The 24,115-nt window shown below is 43.8% G+C and overlaps 1 protein-coding gene across 1 annotated transcript in view; it reads left to right on the top strand.

Moving 5' to 3' along the window:
- Positions 1–24,115, top strand: part of itpr1b (inositol 1,4,5-trisphosphate receptor, type 1b) — a 593,020-nt gene that overhangs the window by 173,799 nt on the left and 395,106 nt on the right. Inside the window, exons 5-11 of the mRNA XM_070894815.1 lie at positions 4,631–4,717; positions 7,465–7,623; positions 8,401–8,499; positions 10,128–10,211; positions 11,144–11,290; positions 13,045–13,149; positions 13,235–13,279. Of these exons, the coding sequence (XP_070750916.1) occupies positions 4,631–4,717; positions 7,465–7,623; positions 8,401–8,499; positions 10,128–10,211; positions 11,144–11,290; positions 13,045–13,149; positions 13,235–13,279 (726 nt within the window). The remainder of the gene's footprint in view (positions 1–4,630; positions 4,718–7,464; positions 7,624–8,400; positions 8,500–10,127; positions 10,212–11,143; positions 11,291–13,044; positions 13,150–13,234; positions 13,280–24,115) is intronic.

The raw sequence follows: 24,115 nt of genomic DNA, 5'->3' as shown, positions 1-24,115 counted from the left end.
TTCACAATTCTCATCCTTGTTTTCAAATCCCTCCATGGACTCGCCCCACCCTATCTCTGTAATCTCCTCCAGCCCCACAATACCCTGAGATATCTGCGCTCCTCGAATTCTGGCCTCTTGAGCATCCCTAATTATAATCACACAAACATTGGTGGCCGTGCCTTCCGTTGCCTAGGCCCCAAGCTTTGGAATTCCCTGCCTAAACCTCTTCGCCTCTCTTCCTCTCTTTCCTCCTTTAAGCTGCTCCTTAAAACCTACCTCTGTCATCTGCCCTAATTTCTACTTGTGTGGCTTGGTGTAAAATTTTGTCTGATCATACTCCTGTGAAGAGCCTTGGGATGTTTAACCGCATTAAAAGCGCTATTTAAATACTTGTTATTGCTACGCCAACTTTTTCATAAGCTAATTAGGAGAATTTGGATTGTATTATTTTTTATGCTGATAGGCAGTGACCTCTACTGGGGATAGTTTGCCTTGCATAGTCATGAATTTGAAATGATAGTAGACATTCTCTTCACCTATAGGACTTATTGTGTATGTTAGTGTCTCAGTTACTATGCTTCAGCCTTTCCGTAGCAACGCTTAGGGAAAAATGGGGATTTTTTTTCTCATGGCAAACTCTAACTTCTGAATATAGCTGGATCCCAGTGAAATTTCTTCCTGGATAAACAGCTGAGGTTACGATTTGAGACCCGTGTCTGGAGCTGCAGCTGGAGAGTAAATCTGAATAACTCGCGACCAATGACACAGTGTAGACAATGATTGCACTGCCTCTCATTGCACAGATTCCTATTGGTGAACAACGAGATGGCGAGGCACTGCATTCCTTGCTGTGTCGGTGTTTCCCAGCGGATTGAGATGAGCAGGTGATGTGCCCCGGGGTCTCGGCTGGTGCTGCTGTACAGCTGTTTGCTGGACCATGTAGGAGAATGGCGGAGGGGGACTTGCCCTTCGAAAGCCTTGCTCTGGTTGGGTGGGAACTATGAGTAGCAGAATCGTGAACATGTCCTTTTCATCACATTTAAAATGTCCCTGTCTGTTGTGACCGGTCCTTGCTGAAATCAGGAACCCGTCGTTTGGCTCCAAAGCACATGGCGTCTTATTTCAACAGGACAAGGTGCCCACCCGTCCTCACCACCCATCCATTCTGATAATCAACTCATTCTCCTGTCAATCCATCATTCGTAAATCCATTGCCTACTTACAATACTCGGGAGCGGTGGCGTAGTGCTTATGTTGCTGGACTAGTAATTCAGAGTTTGGGCTAATAACCGAGAGGGCCACCAGTTCAAATCCCGCAATGGCAGGTTGAGCATTTGAATTCCGGTTTCTTGTGGGGGAAATAAAAAGCTGCAATGTGCTGCTGTCAGATTGTTGTAAAAACCCATCTGGTTCACTAATGTTCTTTTGGTGCGGAAACCGACTGTTCTATTTGTGACTCCAGTCCCACACCAACATGGTTGACTTTTGGCTGCCCTTTGAAGTAGCCTAGCCAGCCGCTCAGTTGTGGCACACTGTTTGCAATATTACCAGATCAGGAAGAATTTCCACCACGACCTTCCCCGGCGGCAACTGGGAATGGGCAGTAAGTACCAACAGCGCCCGCATCCTGAGAATGACTGAGTTTGTTTTAAGTATTAAAATAAATCACCTTGAAGGCTTAAATAGATGGTATCCGAACTCCTGTACTTTATATACTAGATCTCCCATGGCATTGCTCTGTTTGGGGTGGAGTGCAGATGTTTGTTCGTATAGTGGTGTGGGGCGGACTAGTTGGGCTGGGTGCTCTTTGCCTTTCCGTCATTGTTCATGGGTTTGTATGTAACCTTAGGGCTGCTGACAAAGGGCCGTGTGGCTTTGTCGGCCGGCGCAGACACGATGGGCCGAAATGGCCTCCTTCTGCGCTGTAAATTTCTATGTTTCTATGAGCCAGAGGATGCACTAAATTGTGATGCTTACAGGAAGCGTGCGCTATATGCAGTACTTGGAATATATTAATAGATGCTCAGTGGCATCCTGTTCCATGTTTGCTGCCAACTGTGTTGGTCTGGATTTCCGCTAATTCTGAACATAAGAACATAAGAATTAGGAACAGGAGTCGGCCATCTAGCCCCTCGAGCCTGCTCCGCCATTCAATAAGATCCTGGCTGACCTGGTCGTGGACTCTGGTGCAGCTTTATGCTGGGTTTACACTTTGGGAGGGAAAATTGAGGGAAATTCTCGTGTCTGTAACAAACCGTATTGAAGTAGCTGTGCAGAAAGAGAATCCATCATCATCATAGGCAATCCCTCGAAATCGAGGAAGACTTGCTTCCACTCCAAAAGTGAGTTCTCAGGTGACTGTACAGTCCAATGCGGGAATTACAGTCTCTGTCACAGCTGGAACAGACAGTGATTGGAGGAAGGGGTGGGTGGGGAGTCTGGTTTGCTGCACGCTCCTTCCGCTGCCTGCGCTTGATTTCTGCATGCTCGAGGTGCTCAGTGCCCTCCCGGATGCTTTTCCTCCACTTAGGACGGTCTTTGGCCTCCCAGGTGTCGGTGGGGATGTTGCACTTTATCAAAGAGAATCCATTCAGTTCCTGTCAGCAGTTACAGCAGAAACCAATGTGAAGGGCTTTCTGACTCAGCATTATTCTTACCACCACTTTCCCCAACTACTCAATGTTGAGATACGTTCAACAGCAAACGGCGGATATTTCAATCGGTCAAGAGGAGAAAACCACGTACAAGTTGGAAAACTAGTAACCAGCCAGCAAGTCATGGCTCAGTGGTCGCACTCACACCTGAGTCCAAAGGGTGTGGGTTCAATCTCCACTCCAGATACTTGAGCACATGATCCAGGCTGACCCTCCAGCAGTACAAAGTGAGGGAGTGCTGCACTGTCTGAGGTGCCATCTTTCGATGAGACATTAAACCAAGACCCCTACTGCCCTCTCGGGTGGATGTAAAAGATCACATGGCACTATGGCACTATTCCATGGGAGTTCTGGCCAAAATTTGTCCTTCAACCAACATCTGTCCTTCAACCAATATCATTAAAACAGATTATCTGGTCATAATCTCATTGCTATTTGTGGAACCTTGCTGTGTGCAAATTAGCTGTTGCGTTTCCCTATCATGCAACAGCGAGTACACATCAAAAGTACTTCATTGCTTTAGGACGTCCTGAGAAATGAAAGGCACAATAGAATTGCTTCTTTCTTTTGTAATATTTGGCTAATCAGTTCGGAAGTTGCAAGCTACTAGTTTTCCAAAGGTCACCACTGATGCTGGTTTTCACTGCAATGTGTTGGGTCCCTGGAGAGCAAACTTAAAACTGTGTAGATGTTTCCCAAAACTGATTCCTTTTTTAAAATTTTTTTTAAAAAAAACCTGAATAGACATGGAGGATATAAAATTACACAAAAGAAGACTTGAAAAGAAAAGGAAACCCATTCGTGCTCTGACTTTTTTCAGTGGTTAAAAGTTTTTGCAAGCATTGCACGAGACTCAAGTTTGAATTTGGTGCGGTCTCTGAGATGCCCTTGCTGGAGTAACGTTGACCCGTGCAGTGCACGCCTTCCAACAAATATCGGAGTGCTCTGCCTTTACTCGGGGAGGCCGAGCACTGCCATGGTGCTTTTGGTGGGTTGTGTATTGCTACTTGTTGCCCTGTTGACTTACTTTATATATCCAGAGTGTGAGTAATATTTTTTTACACTGAGGGAAATGTCAGCTGAAGTTCCATGTTGGTCTTGGGGTATCCTGACTCCAGTAATATTGACCATGGGGTTTGAATACTTCCTTTCCCAAAATGAATGATTTTGTGATTGCTTCACCAGTAAAACTAAGTTTTCATATTTCCTTGCATAAATCTGATTCTGACCACTTCTGGACAATGCAGAGTCCTATAGCCATGTTTAAACAATTAAGGACAACAGAATAAAATAGTAAATAAAGAACTTGCATTTATATATTCATGATCTCAAAATGTCTGAAAGCGCTTGCAGCCTATGAAGTACTTTTGATTGGTCGTCACTGTTGTAATGTCAGAAATGCAGCAGCAAATTTGGGCCCAGCAAGGTCCCACAAACAGTAATGTGACGATGACCAGATAATCTGTTTTAGTGATGCGGATTGAAGGATACTGGGCAGAATTCTCCTGCTATTCTTCAAAACATTGTCCTGGATATCTTTCACATCCATCTGCAAGGGTGAATGGAACCTCCGTCTCATCCAAAAGCCTGCGCCTTATTTCTGCAATGTCAGCCTAGTTTATGGGCTCGAGTCTTGAGTGCGGCTTGAACCCATGACCTTATGACTCCGAGGCATTCAGGAGGAACTTTAAAAAAAAAAGTACATGGAGCAGATTACCGGCACGGGTGATGGAACAAGAAATCTGATTGCGCTTCGAGAAGATTCTAGACAGGTTCTCATCATCGACTGAGCTTCATGGTTTTAAGAAATGCACCAAGGCACTACTGCGGAGAGGTAAGCTGGGTGAACTGAAGGGTCTTCTGCCTGAATCTGTTGCTATGTAATGGGTCTGTTGTACTGGGCAGGTCATTGTGTAGTCTGTAGATGTACAATGTGCTCTCATGCTAAGTTGAATATCTGAGGAGACACTGATGTTTGTAAATTGTCTCCACAGCATGCTTCGGATCTGGAAAAGAAGCAGAATGAATCGGAAAACCGGAAACTGCTTGGAACGATTATTCAATATGGCAATGTTATTCAGGCAAGTGTGATACAGGCTGACGATGTCAGTACTAATGTCTGATTGATGAGGTTGTGCTGTTTTGTGGGTGCTGCTTTTGAAATTGAAGTATTTTTACAGATTAATTTACACATCACTGCTACATGGAAAATAGTAGATTAAAGAGAGCAACGGTTTGAGGATATGTAATAAAATACCAGAAATACAGAGGAGATCACTCCGTATCTAAAAGGGGAGAAGCTAGAGCGAATGTTTCAGATGTAACCTTTGATCAGAATCTGAAGCATCATCTGGGAATTGTTGACGTACAGATGGTAATGGATGTGTGCATTTTCTTTTATCAAGCTGTTTGTTTGATCAGCATCTAAGCTGGAGTACTGGTGGCACGTGATAACACTTTGCACCAACTCTTGTAGTGTCAATGTGGACTGGCCTCTAGTCTGTGATGGAGCAGGATTCGTACCAGGAGTCAGGTGGGACTCCTGACTCTGAATTTGTGCAGCAATATGACCACCAAGTGCAACTGCTTTGCACCTGATGCTACATTGTGTTGTAAATGCAGCATAAACAATGGGTTTAGTGTGGAATCCTTCGTTGGATGTCACCCTATTTATACAGAGTCCACTCAAGTGTACATAAATGATTGGCTTGCTGTAATAAACTTCCATGTATATGACTGGATGGAGTAAAGAAGCTTGTGCGCCCCCTTGTGCCCCATCCCCCCCCATCACTCACGCCCCCCCCCCCTCTCGCTATTTCTCTGTCATATACCAGTCAGTCCACCAAGCCAATCATTTATATACACTTGGGTGGAATATCACACTCTCTATCTTCTAGATGTGTATAATTAAGTCCACAGTGTATGCATACGGCTTCACGATTGTTTAGGACAGACTGGTAGGTCTTTTCCTGTCTGACATTCATGGGACTGATGAGAAAAAGTCAGGATGTGGCCTGGAAATCGGAGAGCAAGAGGAAAGGGGTCAAAATTCCATTAGATTCCATGTCGTAAAAGTCCTGCAATATAAGCGGAGAATAAATTTAAAGTTAAGGATAGGTCCTTAAAATTCAACGTTCTTCATCCTGGAGCCAGCGACTATATGTAGCTGAAATATAATAGATGGTAACTAAAATTAGATGCATGAAATAGAAAATTTAGAAATAAATGTGGTAGAGTAATATATGCAACTTCTAAAATGTAACAGTATCGCACATATATTAAAATAGTCCCTAGTGCAGCAAATTACACTTGGTTTGTCAGCACCCATTGAGAGTGAGAATTTACAAACATCTTGAGCAGGCTGACCTTGCAAAAAGTCAATTCTTTCCATATAAAAAAAAAAGTTTAACTGTGCTAATTGATTCTCCCCCAACCATTGTGGTTAGTGTGCTCTTTTATGGTTCAAATCTATTTGAGAGGTGACTCTCAGTCTTGGCTGGTATTTTAACGGATTGCCACACAACAGAAAGTGACTCGCCTGGTGTAATGTAATCACCTGTGAGTATGCTCACAGGTTATTAGAGCTGTTGAGTTGGGAGTGGCTTAGCCAGTCACGTGATGTTCACAAGACTTAATAAAACCCCAGCCAGTTGGGTTCAGAGGATCCACAATGAGGCAGATGGTTGTGAGCCTGGTGGACGAACTGGTAATGTGGAGTGTGATTGTTAAACCTTTGCTAATAAACCAACTGGTTCTTAATAGCAATGTGTTGCAATGAATTCTTAAGCAGAGAACCCATGCAGCAAATACATTACACTGGGCTTGTGCCAAATGCAGCAGTTACAATTTTAATGTTGCCGCTGAACCCTCCCCAATCTATATAGGAACAGGGTTAGGCCATTCAGCCCCTCGACCCTGCCGCACCATTCAAACCGATTTACGGCTGATCTGTACCTCAATTCCATTAACCTGCCTTTTTGCTCCATATCAACCTGATAACCTTGCCCAACAAAAATCTATCCATCTTGGTTTTGAGAGCTCCACTTGTTCCAGTGTCCACAGCCGAAATCTGCAATGAAGTATCTGCGGGCCAAGTGGATCGACCTGTGCAAAGCTGTGGTGGCCGTGCACAGTCATTTCATATTTGCTTCCAGTGGTGCCCTGGGCAGGTATTCCAGTACATCAGAGGCACATGTGTAGTTTGGTCCACGTCACAATGCCGCTAATGGCAGTGCTGCTGTTTAAGTCAGTGGAGCATTAAATATAATCACCAGATGATGGACAATTTGTTTGAAAAATGTTCACATAAGAAATAGGAGCAGGAGTAGGCCATACAGCCCCTTGAGCCTGCTCGGCCATTCAATAAGATCATGGCTGATCTGATCTTGGCCTCAATTCCACTCCCCTGACTGTTCCCCATAACCCTTGACTCTGCTATAGTTCAAGAATCTGTCTATCTGAGTCTTAAATATATTCAATGCCTGAGCCTCCACAGCTCTCTGAGGTAGAGAATTCCAAAGATTCACGGCCCTCAGAGAGAAAAAATTCCTCCTCATTTCTGTCTTAAATGGGCGACCCCTTATTCTGAAACTATGTCCCCTAGTTTTAGATTCCCCAACTAAAGGAAATATCCTCTCCGCATATAGAAGCTGAATTTCCTTCCTCCTTTCAAAGTGCACAAGGGGTTTGGAGCTACATTATTTTATTGTCCTGTCCCTTCTATTAGCCCCAGTAGAGACCTTGGTGATGTTTCCTAATGAATACCATGGTTGTCAGTACTGCAGTTCATTGCTTCTATTCACTAACGTGATCTCGTGACTCTGTATAGTTGTTGCATCTGAAAAGCAACAAGTACCTGACTGTAAACAAGAGGCTGCCAGCCCTGTTAGAGAAGAACGCCATGAGGGTTACACTGGATGCTGCCGGCAATGAAGGCTCCTGGTTTTACATCCAGCCTTTCTACAAGCTGCGGTCCATCGGTGACAGTGTAAGTAGAAGTAAGATTTGGGTTACATGGGGGGGAAAATGGCGAATGACACTAGGTTAAGCCACTGAGGAATATGATGCTTTGAATGCTATGCAATGTAGAGGGATTTGTACAGTCCGCTCATGAGTTAGCTGCAATTTTTAAAATTCATTCTCGGGATATGGTGTCGCTCGCAAGGGCAGCATTTATTTCCCCTCGTGAAGGTGGTGGTGAATGACGACGGAACCTACAAACTATATTTAAACTAGACTTGAGGTCTTCCGTTTGCTTCTCCCTTCCAACTCTGATGGGTCAGTAAGTTTGTACAGTTCAGGAAGGTCCTGGCTTTTATTCCCAGTCGAGGCTAATCTCTGGGTGCAGTGGTCGGTGCGCTCCAGTTAGCCTCAGTGCCTTTTACAAAAGGAGTAGCCCCTGTTGGAAGATAATGTGTGATTTGATGAGAAGAGGGTTGAGCTTGGTTGCCACACCCCCATTGTCCAATAGCCCGTCAACTCACCATGAGTAATAGCCACTTTGATAAGGTGGTGACAGAGGGCAGTGAACTCTCAGCACTGTATTCAAGCATGGAGTCACCATCTACAGCACAATAGAAGAGAAAATGACCAAAATAACCGAGATACAGCAGTAATGTGTAAACCGGTTATCTATGGTACCGAGACTAGAGAACCTTGTGTCTGAAGAGCCTGATTTAAATTCTGTATTGTTTAATAACTTAAATGTACTGGAGCAATTAGATGGGCATGTATTAAAAGTCTTAAATGGTCTTTTATTCTTCAGGTTGTGATTGGAGATAAAGTGGTGTTGAACCCGGTCAATGCCGGACAGCCGCTTCATGCCAGCAATTGTGAATTGGTGGACAATCCTGGATGTAAAGAAGTAAGAAAAGAGCTTTGTATTTATATAGTGACTTATCACATCTCATAAACATTGCTAAGTACTTTGCATACAATGCATTACTTTTCAAATGCATTGACTGTTATGTAGGCAAATGCGGTGGCCATTTTATGCTTAGCAAGATGCAGCAAGCAGCCAGGAGATGAATGAACAATTAGTGCTTTTAGTGGTGTTGTTTGAGGGAGGAATATCGGCCTGTAAGTCAGGAGAATTCCCCGTTCCTCTTCACGTGGTGTCAAATAGTGCCACTGGATGTTTAATCTCCACTTGAACCACCAGAACAACAGGATGTTTTTAATGTTTGATTTGAAGATGGGCACTTCTACTGATGTGCCACTCTGTCAGTAATACACTGGACTGTCGGCGTACAATATATGCTCCAGTCCTGGAGTGAGGCTTCAACCCACAACCTTCTGACTCCAGAATGGAAAATGCTACCAAATGGCGCTAATGGTACAGTCCCGGGCACTTGTACGTTGCACGACAGCAAATTCTGCCATCAGCTGCACTCGTGTAAATTAGCTGTCCCCGTGATCAGGAAACGGGTCTCCGTCCCCAGTCAGTCTATGTGGATCTGTACGTGAGGGGCTCAGGTGAAGTAAATAAACCTGAGGCGAGCGGAGATTGATGGAGTGATGCCCTGCACCCACTATCGTTTTCATACTTGCTCAGTTCAGTCTTAAGCTTCTGCAATTGATGTCCTCTAACCAAACTGCAGTTAGCATTGGAAGAGATTCATGAGCCACTTGTAGCGCTGGCCTTGCCTTTAATATTATTAGAAACATAGAAACAAAGAAAATAAGAGCAGGAGGAGGCCATTGGGCCCTTCGCATCTTCACCGCCATTCAATATGATCATGGCTGATCCTCTATCTCAACACCATATCCCACCTTTTCCCCATGCCCCTTGATGCCTTTTGTTTCTAGAAATCTATCTATCTTCCTCTTAAATATATTCAGTGACTTGGCCTCCACAGCCTTCTGTGGTAGAGAATTCCACAGGTTCACCACCCTCTGAGTGAAAATATTTCTCCTCAGCTCAGTCCTAAATTTCCTACCCCGCATTCTGAGACTGTGACCCCTTGTTCTAGACTTCCCAGCCCCGGGGAAACATCCTCCCCGCATCCAGTCTGTCCAACCCCGTCAGAATTTTATACGTTTCAATGAGATCCCCTCTCATTCTTCTAAACTCCAGTGAATACAGGCCTAATCGACCCAATCTCTCATACGACTGTCCTGCCATCCCAGGAATCAGTTTGGTGAACCTTCGCTGCACGCCCTCTATGGCAAGTATATCCTTTCTTGGGTAAGGAGACCAAAACTGCACACAATACTCCAGGTTGAATTAAAGCATTTGCTGGCCATGGAGTCAGCAGTCAAATCTGCTGCTGTTTCCTCCCTCTGTCACCATTTGGAGACGAGCATAAAAGTTCCTGGTAAGGGAGATTTTAAGGCAATGTGCAATGTTCAACTTTCAGAGAAACGGTTTATTGTTACAAAGCTGGTGCTGACTTTTCACCAGCTCCACAATTAATAAATAATCCCCAGTAATCGCCGTGGATTTCAGTTTCTTTCTTTAATGAGGATGTTTTTATGTGCCGTCTATTCCAGGTTAACTCTGTGAATTGCAACACGAGTTGGAAAATTGTTCTTTTCATGAAATGGAGTGATAATAAGGAAGACATTTTGAAAGGGGTGAGTTGATTTTCAGTGCTTAGATTTTCAAATGGCTTCAAGAAGATACTGTGGGTTTATTCTACCCTTCTCCCCTGAAGGCAGGCTTGGCCTAGTGTTTGGTTTCCCAAGCTGTTCAGAATGTTGCTCAAGCTGCCATTTTTCACGTGTTACCCCCCCAATGATTAGGGTCGGCAAAGTGCTGATCATGGTGGTATCACAGCCAAGTCTGACCCTCGCTCTCCATCCAGGCTCTCTTTCCAGCAGTAGTTGCTGAATCAGGAGCAAGAGCATTGGCGGATATTCTTTTTATTTGCCCTGAGTCTCTAGACACTAACGTCAGTTATTTTGCCTATTGTAGCCATTTATGTACCTCAGGACATCCCAGTGCTCCTTGCAGCCAATAAGGTACTTTTGTAGTCACCGTTATAATATGAGAAACACAGCAGCCAATTTGCACATAGCAAGGTCCCACAAACATTAATAAGGTAATGACCAGATAATGTGTTTTATTAGTGATGCTGGTTGAGGGACAACAAGAGAACGCTCCTGCTCTTCAAAATAGTACCATGGGATCATTATACCCACCGGAGAGGGCACATGGCACCTCGGTTTAATGCCTCATCCAAAAGACAGCACTCCCTCAGTACTGCACTGAAGTGTCAGTCCAGATTTTGTGCTCAAGTCTCTAGAGTTGGACTTGAACCTACAACCTTTTGACTCCTAGGCAAGAGTGCTACCCACTGAGCCACAGCTAACACCTAATCCAAGGTTCCCGAGTCCTTATGGCTCAGTATCTCAACACCTGGTGCATTTACATGCTTTCCTGTCCAATGAGTCCCCAATAAGATACAGCCCCGTGTTGAGGATATCTCGTCCCAGTCTTCTGTGCAACAGCTAAGGGTACTAACCGGCATGGTATTAATGGCGATATTGTTTATTCTCTCTTGTAGGGTGATGTTGTGAGACTGTTTCATGCGGAACAGGAAAAGTTTCTGACCTGCGATGAATATCGGAAAAAGCAGTATGTATTCCTCCGAACCACCGGCCGGCAGTCTGCTACATCAGCAACCAGCTCCAAAGCACTGTGGGAGGTTGAGGTACGCTGCCTTGTCCTAAAACTAAACTCGTTATTTAAAACGACGGCATTTGGATCTGGAAAATGTCCCCATGTGATTGAAAATGGTAACATTATCTTCTGCTGGTACTTGTTTAGGTCAGATCCGGGCATCCGTAAATCAGCTACATGCATTTACGCTATGAAATCCAGCTCACTTGTTCTGGCTGCAAAGTTACTGGGCTGACAGTTCTGCTGGGATTAAGGATCCAGATTTTCCGGCTTATATTTGCTGGTCTCTTCAAATCTAAATGAGCGCCAGTGTAAAAAAAAAAAATATGTAGATTCAATGACTGAAGGCAAGAACTGGCATTTATACAGCATTTTTGAAATCCTTGAGCCAACCCAATGTGTGTTACAGCAAATGGCGTACTTTTGAAGTGCAGTCACTGTTGTAATGTAGGAATGTATAGCACTTTTGGTTGTTGTACACTGTTGTAGTTGGACAGGGCTTCCCCATAAGAAATAGGAGCAGGAGTAAGCCATTCGGCCCCTTAAGCCTGCTCGCCATTCAATAAGATCATGGCTGATCTTCTACCTCAACTCCACTTGCTTGCATTATCCCCATATCCCTTGATTCCCTTAATATCCAAAAATCTATCGATCTCGGTCTTGAATATACTCAACATAACCTGGTCTTGACTGACCATCTCCAGGGCTGCTGCTTAAAATGTCATTTGAGCCAAAACAATAATTTTGAACATCGGTTAGCGTTCTGTACACAGAGTTCGATAGCTCAGCATGGTGGTCTTTAAACAGCAAAATGTATCTAACTGCAAAATGAGGCGAGCTTCAACAATTAAATACTCAAAGTCACCCAGGAAAAATACATTGAGTGGATAATCGAATTGTTGTCAAATGCTAAACAGGAACCCCCTGTGTTAGTTCAATCTTTGCCTGTTCTTAATAAATAAAATAACAAGGAATTGGAAGCTGTGCCTCTCGTCTTGCTGCAGGGGTAACTATGCACTCTTTGCTGCAAGCAAATTAACTGCTACGTTTCTGATATTACAACAATGACTACATTTCAAAGCTAATTCATCGGCTGTTACTGCTTTAGGATATCCTGAGGTTGTGAAATACACTATAGAAATGCAAGTTCTTTCTATCATTTGTTTTGTTCACTTTAATTCTAAATATCCCCTTTTTTAGCAGATTTGATAATATGAGGATCTTCCTAGGACAATGCAGATTCTGGTATTATTGGAAGTTCATCATTCATAACATGGTGCACCATCGGTCTAGCTGGTGGACATGCAGTTCTATTACTGGTTTCCAGGTTTTAGTTACTGCACAAAAGCAACGACTTGCATTCTAATATGCAGTGCCCAGTTCCTGCAGTGCTGTCCTCGCCCAGTTCAAGGCATGCCGTTCCTTCTTTGGCCGGTCTTCTTTTGTTGGGCTGCCAGCGCTGAGAAATGACAGGTCTCCATTGTGCCATTGCGCACATCATGCCCTGGTGTGATGGTCAAGCTCTGTGCCATTCAATGAAGTGTAAGGCTCTATGTTTATTTTTTGCAGAATCCCAATTCGGTTGTACAAATGAATGTACTGAACAATTTGTCAAGTCTCTGTTAGGAAATTTAATCCACATGTAAATAGGAATAGCCGCCGGCCTTGGAATTGAATGTGATCCAGTGCTTGGTTTAGTTGATTTTCTCTCAGTACAGCCGTGGTGAAGGAATACAGCAAGAGATGGACAAGTCTCAGGTTCTATGTGTCTTCATTGCATTATAGGTTGTCCAACATGACCCGTGCCGTGGAGGAGCTGGGCACTGGAACAGCCTCTTCCGGTTCAAACACTTGGCTACCGGAAACTACTTGGCTGCTGAGGTTGGCGATGTGAGTGTTTCTTTTACTTCAGTATATTTTTAAAACTGAGTTGTGTATCTTTCTGCAGTACCTGATGTTAACGTTGTGTTTCCAGGCCAACCCAGATTACCAGGAAGAGTGCCAAGAATCCCGGTCATCGGTAAGTGATGTTCAGGAAACTGAAGCACCAGGAATGTAGGAGTTTCTAACGCTGCGTTTCTCAGAGTGGTTTGTCTGCAAATATCTCAGATGGAAAACTTGATTGTTCACGTAGTGGACTTTTTGTTGCCCCTCTTATTTCCACGTCTTGGGTTAAGGAGGTATTGGTTTTCAACCCGCTTATAACATTTTCAATGAATTTTTATCATTGGCACAAACACTCAGCAGGGTTCAAGCTGTGATCCTGTCACGGAATTGCAAGTTTCTCTCTCTTTTTCAAAAAAATGGTCAGTGTTGAAACAGAATCTGACTTTCCTAACTTGGGTCCAGACTAGGAACATAGGAATTGCTGGGTGAAAAAGGACCACAATCCATCGAGTTCCAGCATCCTGGTAGTCGCATGATACAAAAGTAATGGAGTTGCTGGCTAATCATGGCAATCAATCGCTATCAGTTAGTCGAAAACAGGCCCAGACATGAGGAAAACCCCCAGTGGGCGAGACCTTTGGGCACCATTAGTCCAAAGTCGCCTGTTTCTGTCGAGCATGCTACACTTACCACATGTCATGTCTCAAATTACTCATCGAATCTATCTTTTTAAAAAAAAATGAAGGGCCACAGATGATTGTTAATGGGAAACAGGCCTGTGTTTGGAAATCAGCTACTTTTGAATGAAGATTTGAAATGCTAATGTATGTGGATTGACAGATGAAGTGTGCTTGCTAGTTGTTGGCAAGTGATGCAAACCCTTTGAGCATGGGGTGATTCATCTGGTGGCCAATAATTGCAGGGCTTGATGCGTGTGTGAACATCTTATCTTCAAAGGATCTTCTCTCGCATTAAATAAAGGACACCCCTTTCATTTTGGAACAGCCCCCGTGGTCTTGTTTCTAGTTAACGTCAAACAAACGCGGGTCCGTAAGAACTTGGTAACAGATGGTTCCCATGTGATCCAGTATCAGCAACTGTTGCGAAGAACCTATTGACAACAGCCATAAGGGTTTTAGACTTTATTTTCTGGCTTTATTACACAGTCAGATCAGCTGTGTGCTGCTGAAGCCCTCATCCATGCCTTTGTTACCTCGAGACTTTACTTTTCCATCGCTCCCCTGGCTGACCTCACACCTTGCACCCTCCATAAACTTGAGCTCATCCAAACTCGTGCTGCCCGTGTCCTAACTCACACCAAGTCCCGTTCATCCATCACCTCTGTCCTCAGTGGCCTACATTGGCTCCCGGTCATGCAACATTTTGAAATTTTCATCCTTGTTTTAAAATGCCTCGCCCCTCCCTATCTCTGTAGCCTCCTGCAACCCTCCAAGAGCTTTGTGCTCCTCCAATTCTGGCTCTTTGTGCATCCCTGATTTTTGTTGCACCACCATTGGCACCCGTGCTTTTCCCTGCCTAAACCTCCCTGGCTCTCTACCCCTCTCTCCTCCCTTTAGTTGGTCCTCTATGATCAAGCTTTTGGTCACCTATCTTAATAGTTCTATGTGACTCAGTCAAATTTTGTCTGATATTCCTATGAAACGTCTTGCATCGCTTTACTATGTGAAAGGCGCTATACAAATGCCTGTTGACAAGGGCCTTTATTTTTTGGCTTTGTCACATAGATCAATTGTGCAAGTCAGATTATTGTATTCTTTTAACATCTTACTGTGTCGTTTAACATTTATAATTCTTTCCACTGTAAGTAAATCTGACTGAAGTATTTTCCATCCTGTACACATTGCTTTTGGAGGTGATGGGAGATGGGTGGACATCCCATCCATTCTCCAGAAAGCAATTTACCAGGATTAAGAGTTGTGTGAACCCTCGGCACGCTAGCTTGCCACACGTGGCAATGAATAAAGTTGCAACTTTCAGTTCCTAATGCATCAACCTGCTCAATGAAAACTGCTGTTCAGCCATAAATACCAGAGTAAGCGATGAGCGGGAAAAGCATGAACTGGAACATCAACAAGGGCGTGTGTTTATACAGCTCTTTTAGAAACACATCCCTTCATAGTGTAGTAATTTAAACAAAAGGACATCAAGCCAAAGAAGGAGCCACTAAACGCTTGGTAAAGAAAGAAAGACTTGGATTTATATAGCGCCTTTCACGACCATCAGACATCTGAAAGCGCTTTACAGCTAATGAAGTACTTTTGGACTGTAGCCACTGTTGTAATGTAGGAAATGTGGCAGCCAATTTGCGCACAGCAAGCTCCCATAAGCAACAATGTGATGATGACCAGATAATCTGTTTTTGTTATGTTGATTGAGGGATAAATATTGGCTAGGACACTGGGGATAACTCCCCGAAATAGTGCCATGGGATCTTTAATGTCCACTTGAGAGAGCAGATGGGACCTCGTTTTAACTTATCATCTGAAAGGTGACACCTCCGACAGTGCAGCACTCCCTCAGCACTGGAGTGCCAGCCCAGATTTTTTTTTTTGTGCTCAAGTTCCTGGAGTGGGACTTGAACCCACAACCTTCTGACTCCGAGGCGAGAGTGCTACCCACTGAGCCACAGCAGAGGTGGGTTTGAAGGACAAGGCATGACCACCAATGGTCAGGTAAAAGGAGCAGGAGGGATGCAGAAGGGGTCAGAGTCAGATGAAACTGAAGGAATACACGAGACAGACACGTCTCAAGTTTTGTGTGTCTTAATTTAGCAGGAGGGTTGTAGGGCTGGAGCAGAGGGGCTACGTGAGATGGCAAGCTCACGGGGTGAACATGGATTGGAGAATTTTTATGGCGAAGGGGTTTATGGGAGGATAGGACAGCAGTGAGATTCGAAGAGAGAAGGCAAGGTGAGTTGAGATGGAGATTGAAATCACCTCCATGAGTCATCCCTCAATATGGAGGCCGAGTGAGAATATCTGAGAAGCTTGAAGGAGACGTGGTAGACAACAAAGACTTTAAAGGAGAGGCGAGAGGTGTGGAATGTGGAGAGGTGCTTGGAGGACAAGAAGGTAACACAGGATTCAGGGTGAGATTTGTGACAGGTGGCGAAAAATATTGTCAAACGGGGAGGCTTCATTGAGAGGCACGGTGTCTCCACTTGTCAGTTCAGATTCAGTCAAAGCCAGGATGTCCGTGCAATCATCCACCATAAGATCATGGATGGCCAGGGCCTTGTTCGCAAGTAAACAGACATTCTGGAGGGAAATGAGAGAGTTGGTGATTGTTGAGTCACTGGCACAGTCAGAGGACAGTGGTAGGCGGAGTGAGCGAGACGGGAAGGAGGTTTGGCAAGATCAGCCCCCAGTGATCATGTTTTATGGGAAGGTGAGTGAGACAGGAGGATGGGACAGTGATGGAGTTCTTCGTGGGCCATTCAGAGAATGTCAAGAGAGCCACAGATGGTAGCTATGGGCTTATCGGAGAGGTGTTCAAACGTGGAATGGTGGCATGAGATGAGTAAATCAGTGGAGTAGTGATGGGTTGGGGTAGAGATGGAGGCACTGTTTTCCCCCTGAGCTGCGCGGCCGCGAGTTCCCTTGATGGTGCCGCACACCAGGTGTAGCACAATCCCGCCGGAGCGCTTTCCAGCGTGCAGCTCTTTTTAATTGCGTTCCACAGGCTCGTTCTTTTGGTCCGCAGGAGCAGGTTTCAGCGCCCACGTGCGGGCTCCCGCTACAGGCTTGACCCTGAGCCCTGAGCCACTGCCTGCGAACATTGTGATTATCCACGCGGTTGTTTCTGCGCATGCGGGTGGTGTCCCAGAGCAGTGTATGTGCATTGCCCAACACAAACAGCCTTACAGTGTGGCCACATTTTCTTCAGCTCCGTAGGAGAGCTGGTTGGTGAGTGGGGGAGGGGGAATGAGACCCTGGGGAAGAGGCAGAGTGAGACCGACTGGGGGGGAGGGAGCGACTGGGGGAGAGGGGGGGAGGGAGCGACTGGGGGAGACAGACATGTTACATGGAGGGTGTGCTGCTTATTAATGGAAGAGATTGAAGATGCAAATACGGATACCCCTTCTGCAGTTGTTCAATTATTTTTAATACTGTGAACTAAAGACTGTAGCACTTTATATTTGTTGATTGGTTACATTATGATTAATATTCTAATTACTTATGTGCAGCCATTGCTATAGTGACATGAGGGATGGGCTAATATATTGAGATCTTTAAAATTGTACCAATAGATGTCCCTCTTTTAGTTCACCTTGGGATTTTGGATTGTTTGTCGATGCATAACCGTGTAACTGAGTGACATTTCTGAAGTGGCCATGCATTATTATGCAGTTCTATTATATCCCAGTCATTTCTGATGTTTTTTTTAAATACAGTTTGTAAATGATGAACTAAAAGCTTTTAATTAATTCTACCATAAACAAACTTACAGAATGGGCATGTAATTGACATGAATTTCAATATGGATAAGTGTGAGGTGGTGCATTTTGATAGGAGGAAGAATGAGGCCAACTTAGATGTGAGTCTAAGTGGAGTAGAGGTGCAAAGGGATCTGGGGTATAGATTCACATATCATTAGAAGAAGCAACATAGGTTTAAAAAAACCATAAAAGTGTAAATAAAGCACTGGGGGCTCATTTCTAGAGGAATAGAATTCAAAAGCAGAGAAGTTATGTTAAACTTGTATCGAACCTTGTCTGATTGTCTCATGATTTGACAATATGGCTGTACTGTATATATTCTTTTAAGTGGTTGCTGCTGCTGTCGTTGCTGTAAAAGTTGTTCTTGTAAAATTTGCCCACAGATGAAAAGGTCGCGCTCAAAGGAGTTCGTGGCCCGCTCAGTCCAAAAAAAATGAGAGGGGACATTGGGTGGAGCGTGTGCAAAGTCCCCGAGAGGGGAGAACTGAAAGGAGGCATGACTGGGTGACAGGAGAGTATGACCCGAGACACCGAGGGAATTTAAGTTGCTGAAAGGACAAAGGCAGGCTAAGGATAAAAGGCAGGGCATTCCGTGCTAGGGGTTCCTGGATGACTAAAATAAAGATTAAAATGAAACCGAAAAAAGACGCTTGTGATTAATGTCTGCTTCGCAATACAATAGAGAACCAAGCTGAATACAAAGTACAGAGGGGATCTGAAAAAGGAAATGAGGGGCTGAGATAGTGTATGAGAATAGATTAGCGGATAAAATAAAAGAGAACCCCAAAGTCTTTTATAAACATATAAATAGTGGAAGGGTGGGCCGATTAGAGAACAAAAAGGACACCATCTTATGGAGGTAGAGGGTATGGCTGACGTACTGAATGAATATTTTGCATCTGTCTTCATTAAAGAATAGGATGCTGCCGATGTCACAGCAAAGGATGAGGTAGTAGACAAATTGGATAGAGGAAGTATCTAAAAGGTTGGCAGTGCTCAAAGTAGAAGCGTCGCCTGGTCCAGATGGGATGCACCCTTGGTTGCTGAAGGAAGTAAGGGTATCGATAGCAGAGGCTCTGGCCACTCTCTTGCAATCAATCCTCCTTGGATATGGGAGCGGTGCCAGTCCACTGGAGGATTGCAACTGTTACACCCCTGTTCAAAAACTGGGCGGTGGTTTAAACCCGGCAACTACAGGCCAGTCAGCATAATGTCGGTGATGGAGAAACTTTCAGAGACAATAATCTGAGACAAAATGTAATTGTCACTTGGAAAAATATGAGTTAATAAATGACAGCCAGCACGGATTGAGTTCTTTGATGAAGTGATACAGCGTATATGGACTTTCAAAGGCGTTTGATAAAGTACCATATAGTAGATTTGTTTGCAGAGTTAAAACCCATGGGATTAGCGGAGCATTGGCAGCATAGATATGAATTTGGCTAAGGGATAAAAAGTCGAGAGTATTCCGCGCTGTCCCCATTGGTCAGTATTGGGACCATTGCTCGTTTTCATATATATATTGATGACCTGGACTTGGATATACAGGTCATTACAAAGTTTGCAGGTGACAAGAAAGTCAGAACTGCAGTAAACTGTGAGGAAAGACTGGTGAAATTGGCAGACACCTAGCAGATAAAATGTAACACACAGAAGTGTGAAGTGATACATTTTTGTAGGAAGAATGAGGAGAGGCAATATGAACTAAATGATGCATTTTATAGGGGGTGTAGAAACAGGGATACCTGGGGGTGTGTAAACATAAATATTTGAAGGTGGGAGTACTAGTTGAGAAGGCTGTTCATAAAAGTATATGGGATCCTTGGCTTTATTACTAGAGGAATAGAGTAAAAAAGCAAGAAAATTATGCTAAACCTTTATAAATCACCAGTTTTGTCCAATTCTGGCACCACACTTGAAGAAAGCTGTCAAGGCCTTACATAGGGTGCAGAAGAGAATTACTAAAATTGTACTAGGGATGCGGGACTTCAGTTGTTCTCCTTGGAGCAGGGAAAGTTATGGGAAGATTTACCCCACAACCGTCGGAGATATCTGTGCTTCTCTAATTTTGGCCTCTTGAGTATCCCCAATTTTAATTGCTCCACTGCTGGTGGCCGTACCTTCAGCTGTCCCGGTCCTACGCTCTGGAATTCCTTCCTTAAACCTCTCCGCCTCTCTTTCATCCTTTTAAAATGCTCCTTAAAACCACCTACTTTGTCCAATCATTTGACTATCTACCCTAATATCTCCTTATGTGGCTTGGTGTCAAATTTTGTTTTATAATACCTGTGAAGCACCTTGGGACGTTTTACTACGTTAAAAGCGCTTAAATAAATACACATTGTTGGCTATGATCAATACGCAATTCCAGCAGTAGGGGGAGTAGTTGCATTTATTTTCTCTCCTTTATCTTTTTCTTCTCTTTTCTTTCGAACAAAGTTTTTTCCCAGCTGCATAATGCTCATGAGTGGGTCTTGTGACTGCAACTTTGTAATCTGTACTTTATAATTTCACAATACACGTTTAATATAGTAATGACAATTCTATGTCGACAAGTTGTCTGGGGTACACAAAACAACTTGGTGAAATCAGTTACAGAAATGTAAAAAATTCCTGCATTTTAGAATAATTGCCAACAGACAGCTGGTTTAAAACATAAAATGCTGGAATTCCTCAGCAGGTCAGACAGCATCAGTGGAGAGAGAAACATAGTTAACGTTTCAGGTCGATGACTCTTCGTCAAAACCCTGATGTCATTTGGTAGCAGTAGCAATTTGAGATTCACTGCTCCAATCACCTGAAGCGAAGGCAGTCCTGTGTCAAGAATAGAGCATTACCGCATTTACTGCCTGGAGTCTTGGGAGCTGTTTTTGTCATCCGATCAGAAATCAGTTTGTCCAATCTGGGCACTGGCGAACAAGCAGTTCCAAGTATATTTTAAATAACTGGGAATTCTCGAATATCCACTTTCAGCCTAGGAACTACTAATTGGTAGTCTTGCTGCTTGTATCCTAACCTGCACCAAGTCTCGCTCAGCCAGCATTTCTGTCTGGGCTCACTTACAGGAGCTCGCATTTTCCCAAAGCCTCAAATGTAAAATATTTCATGGTCTTAGCTCTTCCTATCTCTTCCTATCTCCTCCAGCCCAACAACCCTGTCCCCTCCTGGGCTCTCTCTTCCTCAGCCCTCTCTTTGCCCCATTATTGGCGACTGTGCCTCAAGTTGTTCAATTCCATGCTCTGGAATTCTCTTTCCCCCCCTCCCCCCCTTCTCTTTTTTGAAGTCCTCCTTAAACACCACCTCTTTGACCAAGCATTTATTTTCCCCAACTAATATCTCCTTTGACTCAGCACCCATTTTCTCTTTCCGCAGCTCTCTAGTGTCTTGGGTTGCTTTTCTAGATGATTAATTTGTGGCCGATGGCCTAGTATCCAAAGGTGGAAACAATCTTGACCATACAAGTCATGAGACCTGTTCTATGCACAATTAAGCAAGACATTTGAGTGTATAAGAATGACCTTGTACTGTCTAACAAGCTGAGCATTGATGAGCTTGATTTGATTTTTATTGCCCTCCTCTTATCTTTGTATGGCCTAATGTGTTCATAAAAACCACCATGATCCATTCTTCTGGTAGAAATTGCTTCTGTTGCATTTGCTTCGAATTCCAATCGATAACTAGTAACAACAATAAATTAACCAGCCTCCACATTCTCCACCAATTCCGCCACCTCCAGCGTGATCCTACCACCAAACACCTCTTCCCCTCCCCTTTCAGCATTCCAAAGGAACCATTCCCTCCATGGCACCCAGGTCCACTTCTCAATCTCCCCAACACCCCCTCCCCTTCCCACGGCACCTTCCCGTGCAAGTGCAGGAGATGCAACACCTTCCCTTTTACCTCCTCCCTTCCTAATATCCAGGGCCCCAAACACTCCTTCCGGGTGAAACAGTGATCTTCTTATACTGCTTTCAATTTAGTATACTCTATTCGCTGCTCACAATGTGGTCTCCTCTACACTGGGAAGACCCAATGCAGATTGGGTGACCGCCGTGCAACATCTCTGTTCAGTCCATAAGTGTGACCCTGAGCCTGTCACTTTAATTCTCCACTCCACTCCCACTCTGACCTCTCTGCCCTCGGCCTCCGACACTGTTCCAATGAAGCTCAATGGAAACTCGAGGAACAGCACCTCATCTTTCAATTTGGCACTTTATAGCCTTCTGGACTTAAAATTGAATTCAACCATTTCAGATTGTAACCACCACTCCCATTTTTTCGGACAGCAGTTGTTGATGATGATTCTGCTATTCCCATTTACATCTCCTCTTGACCCATCTTTTGTTTCTTTCCTTGTCCCATACCATCTGATTTTGCCTTGCAATGTCATCCCTTTTGTCATTTAATCTCTCCTGCCTTCCATCTTATCATAGACCTTCCCTTTTGTTCTTTTCTCCCCTTTCCCTGCCCCTGCAATTGCTTAAAACCCGTTAACTTTTTCCAGTTCTGATGAAAAATTATTGACCTGAAACGTTAACTCTGTTTCTCTCGCCACAGATGCTGCCTGACCTGCTGAGTGTTCAGCATGTCCTGTTTCTCATTCAGATTTTTAGCATCTGCAGTACTTTGCTTTTGAATACATTATTATCTTTCTGGTGGATGTTTAAGGGAAGTTTGCAGCAGTCAGAGATGATAGAATGTCTAACAAAACAGATAAAGTTTGTCCTTTGTCATGTCCGATGCATATCTAGTCAATCTCCTGCCAGATCTAACCAAGGTATCCTCATCTCATCACATGACTGACCTTGTAAAGGCCCAAGTAAATGCCCTGGATTAAATAATAAACTTGTTGAAATGAAATAAATTAGCATTTGGCACTTGTAATATGGTGACACTATTTACCTTAGTACAGTACTCCTGGTTTCTGTGTAAGGCAGATCTTCCAGATGGCTGAACATTTAAATGCTAACTTTGGGCAAAGGTCAAAGTGTCTTCAACAATTTTGGATTCAGGTCTTCTTTATTATTGGGAGTATAAACTCTAGTCCTGGTCAGTCCACGACAACTTTGCCACCTCGAATGAGCTTGCCACGGCAGTTGTTTGTCAGGACTGTTTGGTGTGACACTTGAGGATAACATTTAACAGCATTTTGCTTTTGTATATATATTTTTTTAAGTTCTTTCAGATCTTGTTGCTGCTTCTTTCCAGCGGAAAAGTGGACTTCTCTCTGTTTCCCCACTTGCTTGAGAATTGTAGTCTTTATTCCTATTCTCTGATCTTTCATCCACAAGATGTATGAGTTGGGGGATTGGTTTACAAAGCCACTTTTGGATCTGGGTGGGAAGCTGGAGTTATAAACTGGTTATAAATAGCAGTAACATTGAAAGAGTCTGTATGCATCTTGTGTTTGTTCTAAGTCACATTAGAGCTATCGACTATAATCCCACTTCATGCCTGCCGTTCACAGCCTTTAGTATTTTTGAAGTTTTATTTAATTCCTCAACTGTTGTGATTGACTCAGCTTCAGTGGTAATGCGTAACCCATATTCTAATAACTGAATAGAAATTATTTCTTCTAGCTGTTCCAGCTCTTCGTGCTTCCAGTACAAATCATACATCTATAACTTATTTTTACTGTATACCCTTTTAAAGTTTTGAACACTTGTACAGGCAACTCTCGATTATCCGTACACGGATCTAACAGAGAACCCGCTGCAACGGCACTTTTTAAAAACTGTGATTCTGTCCCGTGTACAGCTGCACACGACCATTAAACCCACCCCACACACAGCCCTGCGCTGACACACAGCATTATCACTACACACAAAAGAAGGGTTTTATTTTATAATAAAGTTTAATGCTATCTCGACCTTAAAAGAATCCTTGTAGAGCAATCAAATTAACTCTGACCTGGAGCGTCTGTCCGCTCATACTGCGACCCATTCTCACATTATCAGATCGAAGGCGTTGCTCCCAACCTCGCTCTCTTAGGGCACTGTCCAGATCATTACGCTGGAAGCAAGTTCAGAGGGGCAAAAGATTTATACAACTCTCCCTGCCGTCTTTCCGTCTTCTGATCTTGGTGAATGTGCTCTTGTGCAGTCTGGAGTATCACTGAGGGTGCTGCCTTGGGGGTAAGTAAAACCGAGTCTCATTCGACCTCCAGCGGTTGAAGCCTTTAGACTGGTCATTTTAAGAAAAAGTAGACACAGTATAGCATGGGTCTCTTCACTTTATTAAAATGAATAGGTGGACAATCTCATCCTGGAGTGCACAGAAGCAGGAAAGCATCAAAGTATTGTATAAATTTGGGACCCAAACATTCTCTACAAGTACGTGCACTCGCCTTAGCGGCAAAATCATTTACCCGGAATAGCCTAATCCCCGAGGGCCCTGGATAATCGAGAGTTGCCTGTATTAAGATCCCTTCCCCTTAACCCATTTTGCATAGTGAATATATCTGTTGTTTTTCAAGTCTGCTCATTGTAACTATATATCCTTTCATCCCAG

The sequence above is a fragment of the Pristiophorus japonicus genome, chromosome 12, assembly GCF_044704955.1.
Source record: "Pristiophorus japonicus isolate sPriJap1 chromosome 12, sPriJap1.hap1, whole genome shotgun sequence".
Taxonomy (NCBI): domain Eukaryota; kingdom Metazoa; phylum Chordata; class Chondrichthyes; family Pristiophoridae; genus Pristiophorus; species Pristiophorus japonicus.
This window is presented reverse-complemented; position numbering and strand designations above follow the sequence as displayed.